The following is an 18,658-nucleotide window of genomic DNA, read 5'->3' as shown; positions in this document are numbered from 1 at the left end:
CCATGCGTATAAGGTGGGTCAGTCTTACCTAGCCGGAATTCAGGGTCAAATTTGCCAAAATTTTTCATTTATAAAAAGGTGAAAAATAAGAGAATTCGTAGTATTATTCAACGATTTTGAAGTTATGATTATTTTTTAGGAGCTTTAATGAAAAGGATTTGGACCAAGAAATATTTAACCAAAAACCATCTCAAAATATTATTTAACCAAAATGGCTCAAAATTTAATAAAAAACCATTCAAAACAAAAAGAAAGAAGTCAAAGCATCTAAACCAAAATCCTTCCAGCGGGAGAAACCAAGAAGTTCAAGCGTGAACAACTTCCAACGGCAGAGCTTCTTCCATGAGTGATAAACTTTTCGTGTCGCAAAATCAAAATCCTAGAATCTTCACCCCATCTCTCTCTCTCTTTGAGTTTTTTTCCAGCCACAAAAGAAACCTTAATTTGACCACCAAGAACCTTTACGCAAAACAAACCATATAAAGGCATCCGTACTCCATCTATTCATTTGGATTGGAATTGTATACCGAAACCCTAGAATTTTGTGGCTATATATAGCAAAGTCCTTTTAGAGAAGCTTGAAAGAGAATTCAAATTTTCCAATGACGTTGCAAAATTCGAATCATAATGGTTTAAGTTTGTAAGTTAATCTACCATTAGATTAATGTGAAGGCATTTATTTTGAGGACCTCACAGGTTCTCAAAATGCAGACTTTAAGTGAACAACAAATTTACATTATTTTATACATGTCAATTTAATTTTGAATTCAAGCCATTATATATTTGACTCTGTCCTTAATCATGATAGATTAGAACATTTGGGTCTTAGTCTCATCATTTTTCTTTGTATAAAATGTATAGAAAGAACCAAAACATAAAACTATTTATGGAGAATCCAAAACATAACAATGTTTCTGGAAAAAAAAAAAAAAATCAGATACAATGTTTGTTTTGTCTGTGCACAAACAAACACTGTATCTAGAAAAAAAAAACGAAAATCCAGAAACAGTGACTTAGATTCCAGAAACAATCTATGTTTTAACATTTGACTCTTTCTTTTCTTTCATGCATTAGTTGATTGTATTTAAGAAATATAGTGCTTATTTTGCTTTGAATCCAAATACAGTGAATTTCACTATTTATTTTCTAGCTTACATTTAAGAAATAGTGTGTCTATTTCATTTAAATCCAGAAACAGTGACTTAGATTCCAGAAACAGTGACCCGTCATTATTATTGAATAACATGCAGATCTCAAATTTATTTTTTGGAGAAACAAACGATGAGCTCCACTGATGAAGAAAAATTGAAAAACAGTATCTCGAATACACTATAAATAATAACGACGATCACATTTCAACAAAATAATACAAAATATAAATTAAATAGCATGAGGATCTATATTTTGGTTTCAAAGAAAAAGAAGAAGGTCTGCAAAACAACAATGAACTCTATTAACGACGAAAATCTAGAACTTAACCTGAAAAAGTTAGGGGTAAAATAAAAAAATCATAATTTATTATAGTTAGACCATTTTTAGTTGGACTGCTTTAATATGGGCCTTGTACCAATCATTAAACAAAACTTATAACATGATTTTATTTTATTTTATTTTATTAAAACTAAAACTTTTCAAGCAATTTTCATTAGTTTTTCTCTAATTTTTTGGTCGGTGGGTCTCTAGGGTGGTCCAATGGTCTCAAAGCTTGAACTGAATTCACGGCATTGCATGGGCCGGTGCAAGTCGGTAGGCCCTAGACATCAAATTTTGTTACATGGAGTGAAACATGTTTTGTGCGTTTCTAAAATGACTTCTATGAGTAATGCTTGTAACACCAACAAATAAAAATTTTAGGTAACAAACATGAGTTTTCCTCGAGTCATAACTTTTTTCTTTTGCAAAAAATAAGAAAGCTAACTTTTATATCTTGTTTGTATTATACTTGACCAACTGAGAAGTTCATGTTAAGGCATCCCTACCAAAGCGCCAAGAGTTTCCCTTCAACCAAGAGGCCAATCACAGCACGACACATGTCAACGTCAGAATAAAGCTCATAGAGTCCCACATCGATCGTGGACGAAAGCTGGAGACTCTCATCAACTATACAAGAATACCATTCTCCTACAGTTAATTCCAAATGCCATTATTGTACTTAAACTAGTCATTAGAACTCATTGATGATAATTATGCTTAAACTTATGTAGTTGTGTAAACCCTTCATTATTGTATCCGTGGACGTAGCCAGACTTAGGATGAACCATATACATCTTGTGTGTGCAGATCTATTTACATATCATTCACACCAGGTGACCAGAGCAACTGAGCGAAGGTCACAAACTTGACATTTTACGTTGTTTCAAAGTCTCACTGATTTTGTGCATCAACATATCTCATATAAAATAAAAATTTATTTTATTTCAGTGTAATTGGGTAATTATCCAACTTCTTTAGGTTTTGGGCATGAATTTACACATAGTTAGGAAAGCTCCCATCATTTAATGTCTTTTTCTTCCGAGGGATATGAAGCATATCCCACTTAACCCCATCTTTTATCGCGGGATGAATCACTTAATTAGCTTTCTAGGAGAAAATTTCTTGTTCGAGCTTCAACACAATCAAAACACTTTTCTTAAAGGTGGAAAATAATAAGCAAGATAAAAACTCTCTAAAAAAAGAACTTTTCTTGCAAGAGAAGAAATAAGCACTTTCAGGACTTAACTTACTCATTTGTCCATATTTTCTTATTCCAAACCGTGTTTTTTTATTTTATTATTTATATTATTTTGTTGCGTACCCTAAACTTCCATTTAAGTCATAGCATTCTCGATTTAAAAAACAAAAAGAGGATTCAACTCCTATAAATACATTCAGTTTTCCTTCTCATTAGTACCTTGCGTGAACTCAACAGTCCATCCAAAGTTACAAAGAATTGTCGACAACAGTTCAGATAGCATGCAAAGCAGCTCTATTTCGCATTCTCAAGCAACCTCAATCTCCTGTCGCTCTAACTTAATGGGTACGTCTGCTTGACCCTTCGTTTTCTTTGAAATTCGATTTGAAAATTATATACTAATTGTTTATTTTTATTTTTATTTTTATATAATGCAGTTGGCTATTGGATATTTGTGTTCTTATTCTTAGCATCTGTTGCTAATGCGAAGGCCGAAGTCTTTTATGTAACAAATTCAACATATGGAGGAAACCCTAGCGGCGATATTACGCTTGCTTTGGCTGATGCTTGGAGAGATGCTTGTTCGTCGCCATGGCCGGCCAAAGTTGTTATTCCAGAAGGGGAATACTACTTAAGGGGAGCAATTTTGCGTGGTCCATGCAAATCTCCCATTGAGGTTCAAGTTCAAGGGTATTTGCGTGCTCCACAAGAAAGCAGCCAACTCCTTCAACAGAATACTTGGATTGGCTTTCAATACGTTGACAGGCTCACCTTATTTGGTGGTGGAACTTTTGACGGCCAAAGTAATTGCCACAAATATAAAAGTTGCCAATCCAACAGAGTATTTGTAAGGACATTGTAATCAATCCTTGCTTTTGTTTAATGTAGTCGATTTTTAATCGGTTATTTAATTATATGTCGTTAATACTTGCTTTGTTTTCGTAATGCAGAATTTGAGGTTTGATTTTGTCACAAATTCAGTTATCGAGGGCATAACTTCACTAGACAGCAAAAATTTCCACATCAATGTTTTTGCATGTCGCAATGTTACATTCCAATATGTTACTATCACCGCACCTGGAGACAGCGTCAACACAGATGGAATTCACATTGGGAGATCTTTTGGAATCACTATTGATCACACAACAATTGGAACAGGTGACGATTGCGTTTCTCTTGGTGACGGTAGCCAGAACATTGTTGTGACCAACGTTACTTGTGGACCAGGGCATGGCATAAGCATCGGGAGCCTAGGAAAGTATCCAAACGAAGAGCCCGTGGTTGGAGTCAGAGTGACGAACTGCACGCTCACTAACACACAAAATGGTGTGAGAATCAAAACATGGCCGGGTTCTCCAACATTTACAACTGCCTCGCATATTCACTTTCAAGATATTAAGATGGTAAATGTTAGTAACCCTATTTCTATAGACCAAGAGTACTGCCCTTACACTTATTGTGGAAAAGATGATCCATCCAAAGTCAAGATAAGCGACATCAGTTTCACCAACATCAAGGGCTCATCTGCAACCCCAGTTGCAGTCAAGCTTATGTGCAGTAGAAAAATACCGTGTGATGGAGTCGGGTTGACTGACGTGGACCTCATGAACATCGGAAGCAAAGGCCCTCTCACCTCTCAATGTGCTTATGTCAAGCCCTACATTACTCGCGTGGCGAATGCTCTTGCTTGTGCTACCTGGTCATATTCTAATAGGCTAAGAAGTGGAAGAAATCTCACTAACCTTCTCACTAGATAATTTGCTTCTTCTCTGGTTTTGTTTTGATGGTATATCATGCAAGAGGTAGAAAATAGGTACTATTGGGTTTAGTGAATGTGTGTCTTTTTCTTTTGATTTAGGTTTACATTGGTTCCGACCTAGGTTTATGGGTCCGTGCGGAATCTACGATTGTGACCCCTTGAACACACTATAATTTCATTAGTAAAAATAAATAAATAAATAAAAGAAAAAAAAGAAAAAAAAAGAAGAAGTTTTATCAACACGGTTGCTTTATCATTAGTATTCATTCAAAATGGATTAGCTAAAATGAGCATGATTCCCTTTGAATCCCGGGGATTTGATCCGTGATGCTTTATTTGAAGATTATACTATTTAATCAATAAAATGTATAAATGTTAATGAGTTGGTCGTACCATGAATACAGTTCCTTTTTGGTGCAGTTTCTGCTCACCGACTTTTTGAAATTTGTGTCCGAAGGCAATCCTTTTTATTTTCAAACTTTAGCTATGGAAACTTTTTAAGGGAAATCAAAGGAATGCCTTTTGAAATTTGTGTCTATTTACTACACCGAAGGCAATCCTTTTTATTTTCAAACTTTAGCTATGGAAACTTTTTAAGGGAAATCAAAGGAATGCCTTTTGAAATTTGTGTCTATTTACTACACCGAAGGCAATCCTTTTTATTTTCAAACTTTAGCTATGGAAACTTTTTAAGGGAAATCAAAGGAATGCCTTTTAACAACTAGAAGTCTCTATTAACAGTACACAAGTCACACTCTCCATCTTCCCCCTCCCTCCCTCCCCCTTAGCTCTCTGGAGATAAAAAGAATGCTTTTTAACAAATTAAATAACACCACAGAGTGAGAGAACGAGCGACCAATGTACAACCGTTTGATGGACACCTCAAATCCTAAGCAAAGCATGCAAATGCCGCTACCCATAAATCAGTGGCTCATGACTGATGGTATAACTTTTATGTACAACCGTTTGATGGACAACTCCCTGTGAAGATAGTTTGCAGCCAGCCTTCAGCTTTCAGCATCATATCGAACTGTACATGCATAAAACAACGGATGAAACAACCTGCTGCCGACAAACTGGTCTTCCCTTGGGACCAAATTTTCAAACTCTTGAGAGGAATACCCCAAGCATCTGCCGGTGTAGGTAACAAGATATTTAGTAACAATACGATTTAACAAGCAAACTAAAAGCAACGGTGATGATAAAGAGAACAAGAGTGTTCCATAATTTTCGGAATTGGAATAATTATAGGATCACCAGTAGCCACTAACCTCAATGTGCAGTTAACTGAACCATTGATCCAAGGTCCAGATTTATTGTCAGAAGTGGATATTCTCTGCTGTTATCAAGAATCCTTTGCCATCAATCTGCGTCAAACATACATACCACCTGAGATGCGAAAAGAGAACATTCAGCATCGTGTATAAAATTGGACTAACACGGAACTTGGTAACATGATGAACTACCATCCATGAAGTTCATGATTGTCTTTACCTAAAAATCCAAACTAAACCATGAAGAAAGAACCCATTGTAGTTTGTCCAAGGACCTTGGAGCTTCGATCCAGGCCATGAGAAGCAACCTTCCATGCAAAACATAAACCATTTACCATAAAACTTAGAGCCAAACCAAGAAATAGTTTCAATTTGAAGTTTGGAACGTATAAATTAAGGATTCTTCAATATGAACTTGCAGACAAAGCTCAACACATGCCCTTCACTTGAGAAATTTCAACACAAGGTTTAGTCACGAATCATGGATGGTGGGGGTAGGCAAGGGGCTCCAAGTGGATGGTGGGCGTGAGGCAAAGGGCTCCAAGTGGAGGGTAGAAGGGAGCGCGAGAGAGGGGGCCAAACTCTTTTTTTCATATTTATTTCTTAAATGAGTAATGAGGGTACAATGGGAATAACGAGATTACCATAAACTGTTGAGTGACAATGGGTTTCTTCAACATTTACTACATTAAAGAAAACATTATGCAAAATTAAGAACGCAGCAAAAGATTCTCACCAAGTAAGTTAAAGCTGCATAGCGTTCCTCGTTCAAGTACAGTGGCTTTCCTCTGTGCATTTCAACATCCTGCAATAACAAAATTTACAATATGATACACAGAAAGCATAAACCCCTAGATATCAATGAATGCACTAAAAGCACAAATAAAAACAGGAGCGTCCACAAGTAATACTTCTAACATCTTCGGCTTCCATTTTACATTTTCTTTTTGAGGGTTTTGGGCTGATGGAAGAATAAAACTGCAAAGCGACTATTGCATTTTATTCAGAAAAAACAGTATGCAATAAAAGGGGGAAATTTCTTTTTTCTTTTTTTTATTTGACTTAGGGGTTGGAGATTTGATCTTAAGCCACACAATGGGCTAGCCATAATTAGGTATTTCCCATAGGAGTTGAACCTGAGACCTCCCACTTACAAGTGCAAAGGAATACCATTAAACAGCAGTTCAAGTGGCAGAAAAGGGGAAATATCTAAACAGCCTGAAAGGAGCTCCATGAAATGCAGTATCAAACATTCTTTTGCTTCATTCTATAGATGTAAAACTCCAAACTGAAAGAGGAGATATGTAACTATAGTCTCCTCTTGCCAAAGCAATAAAAATAAAAGGCATTTCACAAGTAAGCCCTTGAAACCATAAAGAAGATGAATGACTTGCTAAAAAGTCCCATAATGCAAAATATCTCTCTAAGGACCCTAGGCTCAAACCTGTATGACCTCCAGGATCAGAGCAGCTAATTTGTCTACCCTTTGGAAAATGTTCACTAACATTGCTTTCCCCGCAAGGTTTTCCAGAAATTATCATGAAAAGGCACCTTGCTTTTGAGAAATACAAATAGTCTCGAAAAAATATTAACCATCATTTTCTTCTTAATTGCTTCAAATTGAGAAAATCAAGTGGAGTAAGATGGATAGACAAGGGCTCACTAGAATATGGTATGATTATTTTGTCATTTCAAATTGTTTACAAGGGAAGATGATGAAAGAAATAGAGGAATACAATAGCAGAAACCAATTACCTCTTCTCCAAAAGCATCCAAGTAGGGCGATGGCCAGGGAGCTTGCCGTGCAGATCTCTGCAGCAGAATTGTTGTCCTCTGGATTCACAGCAAAAAAAATTAATCATCTCCGCAAACAAGAATAGACGTAGAAACAAAATTAAAAGATCTGAAAGACAGGATTCCAAACATAATTATTAAAAAAAGGAACCACAATGCATACCCTGATCAACAGAAATACACCAGTACCAGAACCACAGGACACTGCATGAGTTTGGCATCCACTTTCCCTAAGATAAAACGTTAAATTTAGCAATGATGGAGCAATGGGGCATAAACATTCTCTATTGATGGATGCACCTAAATGGATAATTTATCTGATAATAACGACATATATTAGTGAATACATACCTGCAACATGACTTCCAGCTTGGAGAACATAATCTCCCACAAAGCAAGCACAATGCAGGGTCATCAAATATATTTTTGCAATCAGGACAACGCTGTTTTATGTACCTGCGAAAACACAACCTTTCTGAGTAAATTTTAATTCTCAAGAGATCCTTTTAAAAGACAAGAAGTCCAGTAACAAACCAAGAAGCAATTCAACTAACCTCTGCAATAGGTCCTGGTAAACTTGGGGAAGACGCATCAATTGGAAGGGAACTGCAGGGATACAGTGCATGCTTCCTTGAAATCTTTGGACTTCAAACTCCTTCCGAAAATGATGGAACCATTTCTGAGCTATTGAACGTACCACATTATCCTTAAAGATAACATCCAGAGAAGGAATCTTTAACATGCTTTCTATTTCTTGAACATCATTTAGCTCCACTAGTGCAACATAAGTGGTGTCCATCATGTCACCAATGGCACGAGATCTATCCAAGACATTATACCTTTCATGGAATGGTACTCGGGAACAGGAGTTCAGTAGCTTCAACAGCAATGCACACCTCCGCAAATAAGGGAAACTCAGGCTACGAACTATGTTCTTGATATTAGGAGAAGAGCCAATATAATTTGAAACGAAAAATTGCTGAGTGGCTCCAGATTCTTCCATAAGTTTAGAGAGGTCAGTAACCAGGCAATCATCAATACCTAATCCACTAATGTCACATTGATTTTTCCCACAATATGTCATTATGCCCTGCATTCACCATAATGAATTAGGCCACTAGATGTTTTAATGCTACTTAAGAATTATGAGAGAGAAAAAAAAAAAAAAAAGAAAAAAAAAGAGAGGTGCTGCTAACATACCTGAACTACAGAGACAACATAAAATAAGTGCACTAGGGACAACAATGAATCTTCACATGATAAAAATCGGTATGGAAGACAAAAAAGAACCCACATCAATGATGAAAAAGGATCGCAAGTAAGGACAGGATCAGAAGCTCGACTCCAGAACTGAATATCAGGATACGATACCGCTAGATCAGCATGTTCCAAGATACGCAGCATAGCACCTGTGAAACATAGCATTGATGAGGATTTAACTGAATAAAGTAAAATGCTTCAAATTTTGGCAAGCATAACACCTAAAATTTTGCACATGTGAAACTTGAATGCCTAATAGTTCTTTCGTGACTTCCAATAGGGTCCAAGAATTCAACCAGCCGCAGCATTCTCCATTATACGAATGAATAGTGCTACTTATCCCAGATTTCTCTCAACTTTTTTTTTCCCAATCAGACATGATATATACACCACATCATTGCATTAAGAAATGCAGCAATGTTTTAGAATCCAATGTGAGAATGCCACGTAAAAGGTTGGGCTAAACAGAGTATTGATCACCTAAAAAATAACTTTCGTAAAATTCATCCTTTGAAAGAAAAAACAAGGATGGAAAATAACTCTTAAATCTACTCTGTCATCTTACTGTAGAGATGTTAATTGTAATTCTGAACGGCATCTGATTAGTGAATCAGAAAGCAAGAAACAAATATTCACAGAAAGTCACAAGAAACATATGAAGTAAATGGCTTTTACTGGTAGCAATAAGAATACCTTGTCCACATGTTTCATTGCGAACGTCTATGGAAACTCCAAATAGAATAGATTTTGTAAAGCTTTGAATTCCTATAAATCTCTGAAGGACATGAAGAGAATTCTTTCTTCTGCTTTGGACTATTTTCAGCAACAAGGACAAAATAAATCTACTTGATTCAAGTTCCTTATACAACGCATTAAGGCCATAGCTTGGTGTTGCATATTTCCCATCAGAACGAGCAGCAATTTCTGTTGATACTAGAGAGTACTTAATTGTGTCCCACATAAGCATTGGGTGGTTAACCCTGGCAGATCCTGATATCTTATCCTGTTTAGTCGGAAAATACATCTTACTGAGCAATCGAAAAATTGGTTCAAGGTCTGAGGTCATTCTCCCACATCTCTGAAGGGGGAAACCTTTAAGACTTCCAACCTTCCCAGATGCCTCTGCTGCAGATTGCAAGAGAGCCAACCCTTGTTGAAGCTGAAGAGAATTAATTTTGTCAACTGATTTGACCGATGGACCAGTAGCATGTGATGAATTAACACCTGAATGCAAGGGCTCCTTGGTGACCTGGAGGAACCCTGGCAATGCGGGCAAGACAGAATTTGCAAGTCGACGGCATACAGGGCAGAGAAACTCCCCCTATGGGAAAATGAACAAACATGCATAAGGTTAGTAATAGAACCCTCATCCATTCACTACAGGCGAAAGTTCGAAAAAAAGTGCAGGGAAACCTTGTACCTTATCCGGATCTGCAATATGTCCCCCTTCAAAAACAATTCTTCTGAGATACCTGCATGGACAAATAAGATGGAACAAGTTAGGCCATTTTCAATAAAATATCAATAATCTTCCAGAGCAACGCGTATGATATATCTTACTATTTTTCTTTAGTTGTTGCAATGCATCATAACTATAAAAGCAGAAATTTCATTTTTAGCATCCATCGATTTGGAAAACCACACCATACCCCCTTGTAGAACAAATAAAGGAACCAAAAAAATAAATAAAAACTGAATGAAAAATCATCAAGGCAAGATTAAAGGTTCACACAGGTCTTCCTAAAGAACAATGCAACTCCACTTGCAAGGTTAAAAGCAAGGCCAAAGAGATTAAGAGAAATGTATTCTGAAACCATCTTTCCAAAAGTTTCTGCTACCGGATTGCCCTTCCAAGTTCATTGCACAAGGTGTAACTACTCTAACTAGCAATCAATACAACAACAGAGAAGGCACTCCCTCTTAACAAATATTTTAACAGTGTTTACATTTGACAAAATACAACTTCCACTATTCATGCAAATAATTAAAAAAAAAAAATTCCATAATTAAGATTAAGAAGTGATCAAGAATTCCCAACCAAAATTACTAAGGATTGAAGATTTCTATTATTGAGAGGATTTACCTTTCCTTCAACGAAGATAAATAACGATCAAGGCATCCCTGATGTACAGCATGTCCACAGGAAGAAAGATAAATTCCATCACAATCTGTCGGGCCAAATCTGTCACGCGCTGAAAGACAAGAAGAATCTACTGGCACCCTTTCGTTAGGAGCACTTTCAGAAGATGAAGGAATCTCTGTTGTCTCTCTAGAAAGAGCAGCTATATATGTTCCAAGTAACATAAATTCAGCATGCTTAGTTTCTTCTTGATCCCCTTCAGGAGTTGAAAATCCCTTATCCTCTAAAGGATTAGAATGAAGTATCTTATCGCGCGTTTCCCTTTGGATGGAGATGTACATATCGTCTTCCATTGTCTCAAATGTAAATAAAGTCTTCACCATATCATCATTTGATTCACGTGGCACTTGGATATTCCTTAATTCATGGAACTGGCCCTTGAGAAAATTTATAAGAGCAGCAACATCCCTAGGTTGTCTATGACAGGCAAATTTGGCGATTGCATTCTGAACCAACTGTCTGCAAGAATAAGATGGCACCAGTTCTGGTCCTGAACCACTTGATAAAGTGCTTGATCCAGATTGATCACTCACCTTGTTTGTAGTAATGGAGATGTGCTCCTTGTCTGTCCAAGGTGGTTGCTCCCATGACAGGGGACCTCTTTCTATGAAACTTAAGAGTCTAGATTTCTGAAGTAAAACCAAGTAGGATATGGGATTTCTGGAACTGGGATCATGACAAAGAGAGCAAACAACTTGTTCAGATTCTTCCGAGTCATCTTCAATATTGAGTTTACAAACCTCTTGCTCAGATTTTGAACCCCCATCCACAGTGGAATTAACACTGGCCATAAACTTAGATTGTTCGGCTCTCATTTTTTCCAATATGGCAGCCTGTCTCTCTCTAGCTTTTGCCTTGCGCTTCTCAGAGTCAGAAATTGAACCTGAGGTCTTAGCATCACCATTTAAAGAAGATTGTGATACGTGACCAATCACTTCAGGTGCAAGTTGTTGTAATACGGTCATACATCCGGAATCAATCTCTACAAACTTCTTTAATAAGCTTCCAATTAAAGAAGAGAGATCGCAACTTCCAGCTTCCAAACAATTGTTGACATTCTCTTTCTTATACATCCTCATCGAGATAACAAGAAGTGACAGTAAGCTTTGTTGACCAGCACCAAAGTATCGTCCTTCAGTAATTTCTTCCCCAGCAAAAGCTAGCATTGGAATTGCATCTCCATCATAACAAGACTTATCACCAGCTTCCTTATGTTGAGAACAAATGTCTAATGCTAATGAGAGCAAGTGCAATGCAGTTAAGAGAACACTATCGGGAGCTCGTGAATCATTTGATTTATCAGAAAAAACAGCATAAAACAGCACAGCACGGATAATTTGAAGCACTGATTTACATGTAGCTATTCTAGCTACCCCCTTGAAAGGAGAATAAATCTTAGTCCATCTGGGTAGCTGAGTGGTCAATGCACAAACACCACGAAAACGCAAGTATCTTTCTTCTGCAGCTTGCAGATCCCTTGAGTTCCAACGAGGGTAGTACAAATCCATTTCTTTCCAAAATGTCCATTGTAGTGAATAAGTCCCCTGATTAAAGCCAGAGGGATTGGAGTACATGGCAATGGATTCCAAAATTCCATGTAGCTGATCAGACTTGGACAGATCACGCGGAAGAGATTTCACCAATTGACTATGAGTGCCATCTGCAACGGCTAATTTATGAACCAACTCTCTTTTCAAACTTTCAGCTTTAGTAAGACCACAAAATCGCCTTTCTTTGATTATTTGTATAATAAGAGTGAGCATTTCTTGCACTAGAATAGTTTCATATTCACTAGAGCGCTCAAGGTTCAAAGAAAGGTAGCTGGACAGGCCAAAGCGTTCTACAATTCTGTTAACATAAGGATCAGCTGGAGCCAAGGCAGCACAGCACTGAAGCAGAAACAGATCAAGCTCCAAACCCTGTTCAGACCTGCAAAATTAACCATATGATAAAGAGACAATCCTGAAAATAAAAGGGGACAAAAGAATGAAAAGAAAATCAATAATTACAAGAGATACATTTTCCCCCTAAAATGCATGCCACAGATTAAGCATAAATCACTTACCAGCGAACTGAACGATACCACTCACAAGATAACAGGGCGGCATCCCCATTTTTCCGCCACATTCCAGCATGAACCTCAGCACAAAATACTCTGATCCGAAGGGGATGCTCCATAACAAAGGCAGAAAATCCAAATGGGTGGCAGCCTCCCAGAATATTTCCGAAGAAGTCAGTGAAAATAGCTGATGATGAATTTGTAGAAGTAACACTAGCCAGATCTGGCACATCACCAAAACATCTTCTTAATGCTTTCTGTAAAAGCAAGGAAAGTAAACGGTGTAAAGGAATGTGAACTGATATATCCTGCGAACTAACATCATATGTTATGTCTGGCCAATCAGACAAACTCAGAACGCTTTGAGCATCCAAGTCCATGGCACCATCTACTTCCATAGCACTATCATCAAATCCTGCAGGATTGCAGACATTAACTGAATCAATTTCGTCAGTAACCATCAATTTACTCTCCTGCCCTGCACTTTTGCCATTTTGGGTGTCAATACTCATATTGCAATCACTACGTCCATGTGATGAACACTGCTTGCCATGATCTTCACTTGAACTGGCAAGTCTACCAAAAATATATTTTCCTTTCCTGATCTTGGATAATGTTCTCTTCAATGCTGAAAAATTGCTAGCAGAGAAATTGCTGGTACTTGGAGAAGAGGCATCAAGAAGAGTCCCAGAGGTATTATCAACTCCCAGCCAATTCTTAATTGCCCTCAAGCACTCATATGTTAGCCACATCACAGACGGTGGAATCAACAAATCAGAAAGAGCATCTGATTTATCTTCAGAAACCTTCGACTCACACGCAAATGAACTACTACTCCCCACTGCACTGCATGCAGAACTTTCCTGGGACAGCCGTCCTACTTCTGAATGTCTTAGGCTATCCCTGTCATCCATATCCTGCTTATATGTTCTGAAAAGAGAGTCTTCATCCATCTTGTCAATAGCCACAAAAAATGCCCCATCCACCAATAAAGAATGAATGTTGGCAATTGAATGACCTAGAACAAATGGCAGATGCATATTCTCATTTTCTTCTTCAATATGCATGCCTGTTTCTCTTTTTTGTGGGTTCATCCCTTGCACGAAAGCCAAGAGTCTTATCCAAGTTCTTGAGATATCTTGCTGGTCATGTGTTACATATTTGGGCACTGTAGCATGGCTCATAACAAATCGAATATCTTCAATCACACGAATCGTGATGTCATACAAATTTGACCACTTGGTAACCTATAAGGGTAACCAACAATTTTACTACATGAGACCAAAACAAATGAAAAAATAGGAACTTTTATAAAGCAAAAGAAAACGCATCAGGTACTCAATCACAATGAACTAGAAAAACACAAAAAGGAAAAACAAAGAGATAAAAAAAATAAAAAATAAAAAATAAAAATAAAAAACAAACAAACAGAAAGAAAGAACTACACAACCGGAGCATAAAAAGTACCCTGGTTAGAACACCAATAAGCACGACATGACTTTAGATTAAAACATAACTACACAATCTAAGTTGGGTTATCAATTCCATAATGAAGGTGGCAGGGACAAGGAAGCAATGTGCAGAGAAGTAACGATCGTTTCGCAACCTATAGAGATTTATTAGATTATTATATAAATAAAAGGAGATCGGTGAAACATTCAAAATACCAACAATTGTCCACCCCTAATTAGATTTTCAAAAGAAAACAATTTAATTGGTGGTAAATTAGTTAAAGATCACATTTGGAAGTAAATAAAAAATTCAGTAAAAACTCTAAAAATTGAAGAATCCCACGTATTCCTGATTAGTTATCTTTGAAATTTTCTTTTAAATAACCAATTGTAAATTCACCTTTTCAAATTAAAAAAAAAACATACAAAAAGCCAATTGGCACACACGTGGGCATGTGCCACGGGGTTAGTATAGCACTTAAAGAAAGAAACAAAAAATCAATGCATTACCTGTAAACGACCTTCATCCCCAGCACAGGAAATGAAAATATCTTCCAAGCATCCCATCAGCATAGACAGTAGGTTCATTTCTTTAACAAGACGAGGTGTTAAAGTTGGCACCGTGAAGATTTGTACAGAGAATACAGAGAGCAGTGGATACTTTTTCAAAGAATGGTCACTTAATTCCTTTATGGCTTCACTTACAACGGCTGGGTAATAACTCAGAAATACTTTGGCAAACTCATATTTGAAAACTGGTTCTCCCAGCAGTTTCAGTAGCAACTCATGCAGCCTTTTCGTAACAGTGTCATTCAAAAAGCTCTCTGCTCTCACAAGAATCCCCAATAGATCCCCTGATGCTAAAACCGTCTTGGATACAAAACTTAGCAGACTCTCACTGTACTTACAGAATTCTAGAAGCATCTCAACCACTACAAAAGTTAACTCATTTTCAACCTTTCTACGCTCTCCAACTTGGTTACTTGCTCTAGCATTTTCCCGCCAGATAGTTTCACCAAGAACCAGCTTGGTTTTCCATATACCGAACAGGCAATCAAGAACAGGCCCTGCGATGCTTGCAATCTTCTTTGGGAGAGGTTGTATCTGTTCTGCACCTTTATGCTTTGAACAAAAGCCTTCGCGCTTCCAAGCTGTAACATCACCACAATCACAACAACCGCCACCAGTATATATAACTGAATAATCATGATCCTTGTGGTTCCCATTCTGAAAACACGGAACACAAATTGCACAGGTTGGATCATTTTCACAAGTTCGGCATCTGTACGCAATGTCGTTATGTCCCCAAACAGCTCCGCAAAAACCACGCTGCCCAACACTCATTTTGGAGAGACTCCTCAGGGCTGCCTCAGGTTCGCCCTCAAACATCAACCACTGCAACCACGACATGTTTTCACGGAATCTATTTTTCCTGGTTACACCTTGTTTCTTACTCCCTGGTTTAGCTTCATTTAAAACTTCTGCCACTTCCTCATCAGCAGGTAGAACAGCGGAAACCAGTTCCCGTATCTGGTGTTTGTTATTCTTAACATAAGCAACCAACCCTCGTTGGTATTCACCAAGAAACTCATTTGGCACTCCCAATTGAGCAAGCCTCTGGCATAAATAAAACAAAAACATAAATGTGAACCTTTCTGACCCATATGGGTAAAATTGCGATACGAAAAGAAAGCCAAAAGCACATATACTTTAAAAGGTAGTATTTTTTTTCCCCAGAAATTTCACTCAATTCCTCAAACAAGTATTATGGTATTAGCTCTGGAAAATGATCAATAATTGCAAAAAAAAATTAAATAAAATTAAAAAGGAACAAACTTTCAACTACACATGAACAGTTAATTTTATACCAAATACCCTATAATTCAACAAACTAACTGCGGAAAAAAGACAGGAAAAAAAAAGGATAATCAGAAGCAGAAAACTCATACCCGCACGATTCGATCACGATGCTTGATGTGGATGGATTCAGGAGACAAATCGACTTCCATAGTATCAGAACTCCAGCACCGAGCAAGCTAACCCACGCAGCACAAACAACGCGTAATCCCAGAGCTTTCACTCCCCAGGATTACTTGACAACCACAATAATTTAGAGCAGTAAAGCCTAATAATTCTTCCTAATTCGACAGCCTAATCGAATTCCCCAAGCCCTAATTCACCATCCGAGAGTCGAATATATACAAATAATTGTACTCAACCAACTCTCTCTCTCTCTCCCTTGGCGGTTTATGCAGAAGGACGCGAAGAATCTATCCGGAGAGAGAGACAGAAGATTTGAGAATATAATGGAGTGTGATTGAATTTTTGCCACAGATTGCGTGTAAAACTATCAATTTTGTTCTTCACAGTTAATCTTTCGATGTTGTTTGGCTGGATTTTTATTTTTTATTATTAATTATTTTAATTATTTATATGCTTTGCAGCGGTGGTTGTAGTTTTTCACAGATTCTTGTGACTTGTTTTAATTTTCACATTTTTATAACTTGTGGATGTATGGGCTGTGGAGTTGCAGGCCACCCCAACTTGAGGAATCGAGAGGCCATGGAGTTGGGTGGAGGACACTAACAGGCCAGCCCAACTTCGTCATGATGGGGGCGTCAAAGTATTCGGAAGATAATTCTTGTGGTAGAAAAAATTAAGATTTTTTTTTTTGGAGTAAACGGTATTATTTATGTAAAGATATTTTAGGTTTTAAATCAATCTCAACTTGCTTTAACCTTTTGGCCAAATAATGAGTTTTAAATCAAGGGGTGTGATATCCACATACCTCTTTTTACTTCTCACACACCCTTCTAATTTTCGACCGTCGGATCGGATGAATTAAAGAAGATCAACGGACAGAAATTAACAAAAGGTGTGTGAGAAGTAAAAAGGGGTGCGTGGATAGCACACCTCTAAATCAAAACTTATTTTTGGGGTAAATTTAGGTCAGGATTCTCTTTAGACCATCTCCAACCCTTGACCCAAAATCTAAAATTTTTAGCCCATAAAATTTAGGTTTTAATCCAAAAACAACTTTTTCTGCTTCAACCCTTCTGGCCTAAAACTTTAGTCCCAGATTATTAAAGAATGAATTTAAGCTTTTTTTTTTTTTTTTAATTAACTTTAAAAAAAATTATGTAGACTATCTTAAATTAATTTTATGAACATTTTAACCTAAAAATATCTAAATTTTAATAAACATTGAAAAATCACTAAACCGATACATGAAACTCATGAAACACTTCAGAAGAATATGAAACACATGATAGAGATGCATAAACACAATACACATGAGCAAACACATGGTTTTGGAAGATGGTAGAAAGAAAAATTGGAAGAATTGTAAAAGAAAAGTGAGTTTTGTGTGGACGTTTCAACAAATATATAGAGTCTTTTGGTGAATTTTGAGTTTAATTATTTTTTATAATTATTTTAACCATTGAATTTAAATTTGGGCCATTAGATTTTTTTTTTTTTTTTTTTTTTTACCATTAGATTTGATCATATTCGATCTCAGTCGTTGGATTCAATAAATATATAAATATTAACTAAATTAAATGTGGACTGTTGGATAACCAACAGACCATTTGAATATGAGCCGTTGATCAACCAAAAGAGCCGTTGGGCTCAATTTTATTGGTAGACAAGTGGGAGACACACCCATGTGGGTGGGGGCTCCACTACTAATCTTGGCCTAAATCTGGCTTTTTTAGGTTTTAGGTTTTAGGTCCAAATTAAAATTTGGGTTCGAATGGATGGGGAGGGAGGAAATAGAGGGGGAATTATAAGTTTTAGGTCATGGGTTGGAGTTGATCTTAGCTTAGTGGCAACAAACCCACCATATATGTGTATTTTTGTTTGTTTTGTACTTATAAATTCATTGAATCCAACGGCTAAGATCTAATATGATCAAATCCAATAGTTAAAAAAAAAAAAAAATTTAATGATCCAACTTTATATCTAACGACTAGAGTAATTAAAAAAAAAAATCATTCATGTGTATCATATTCTTTATAATGTTCTATGAGTTTTATGGTATCGGTTTAGTGATTTTTCAATATTTATAAGAATCTAAATATGTTTAGGTTAAGGGGGACAACTAGTGACAAGTCACGGTTATCCACCCTTTCCAGGATCGGGTTTGAGCAAAAAAAAATCGTTTTTGGTTAAAACTTAAATTTTCTAGGTCAAGAATTTTAAGTTTTAATGCAATGTTTGAAGATGGTCTAAAAAATGAGGGGTTGGAC

General features: G+C 36.9%; 1 protein-coding gene and 1 pseudogene across 2 annotated transcripts; one reads left to right on the top strand and one right to left on the bottom strand.

Annotated features, from left to right (window-relative positions):
* The first annotated feature begins 3,012 nt into the window (after nt 1-3,012).
* LOC137744328 (exopolygalacturonase pseudogene) lies at nt 3,013-4,540 on the top strand (annotated as a pseudogene). Its single transcript, XR_015953917.1, has 3 exons — nt 3,013-3,016; nt 3,109-3,518; nt 3,622-4,540. The product of XR_015953917.1 is annotated as an exopolygalacturonase pseudogene (transcript).
* A 576-nt stretch (nt 4,541-5,116) lies between these two features.
* On the bottom strand, nt 5,117-16,812 carry LOC137744710 (E3 ubiquitin-protein ligase PRT6). Its single transcript, XM_068484496.2, has 15 exons — nt 16,358-16,812; nt 14,919-16,025; nt 12,964-14,204; nt 10,842-12,827; nt 10,179-10,230; nt 9,452-10,079; nt 8,699-8,907; nt 8,053-8,588; nt 7,850-7,954; nt 7,662-7,728; nt 7,460-7,537; nt 6,441-6,509; nt 5,925-6,012; nt 5,702-5,819; nt 5,117-5,561 (listed from the first exon to the last, which is right to left on the bottom strand). The coding sequence occupies exons 1-13, from the start codon at nt 16,415-16,417 to the stop codon at nt 5,938-5,940; spliced, it is 6,213 nt and encodes a 2,070-aa protein (XP_068340597.2). The 5' UTR covers nt 16,418-16,812; the 3' UTR covers nt 5,117-5,561; nt 5,702-5,819; nt 5,925-5,937.
* Between the last annotated feature and the right edge of the window lie 1,846 nt (nt 16,813-18,658).

This window comes from Pyrus communis, chromosome 12 (genome assembly GCF_041283825.1).
Source record: "Pyrus communis isolate YQ-2024b chromosome 12, ASM4128382v1, whole genome shotgun sequence".
Lineage (NCBI taxonomy): Eukaryota > Viridiplantae > Streptophyta > Magnoliopsida > Rosales > Rosaceae > Pyrus > Pyrus communis.
The sequence above is the reverse complement of the archived record's forward strand: the minus strand, read 5'-3'. Positions and strand labels throughout refer to the sequence as shown.

What these genes read in the sequence shown, in the direction of transcription:
- LOC137744710 (XM_068484496.2), bottom strand. Translation starts at nt 16,417, where the DNA reads ATGGAAGTCGATTTGTCTCCTGAATCCATCCACATCAAGCATCGTGAT. An exon ending in GGGATGAAGGTCGTTTACAG is followed by an intron (nt 14,205 to 14,918) that starts GTAATGCATTGA and finishes TTACCCTTATAG; the next exon opens with GTTACCAAGTGGTCAAATTT. An exon ending in GTGTATTTCTGTTGATCAGG is followed by an intron (nt 7,538 to 7,661) that starts GTATGCATTGTG and finishes CTGTGAATCCAG; the next exon opens with AGGACAACAATTCTGCTGCA.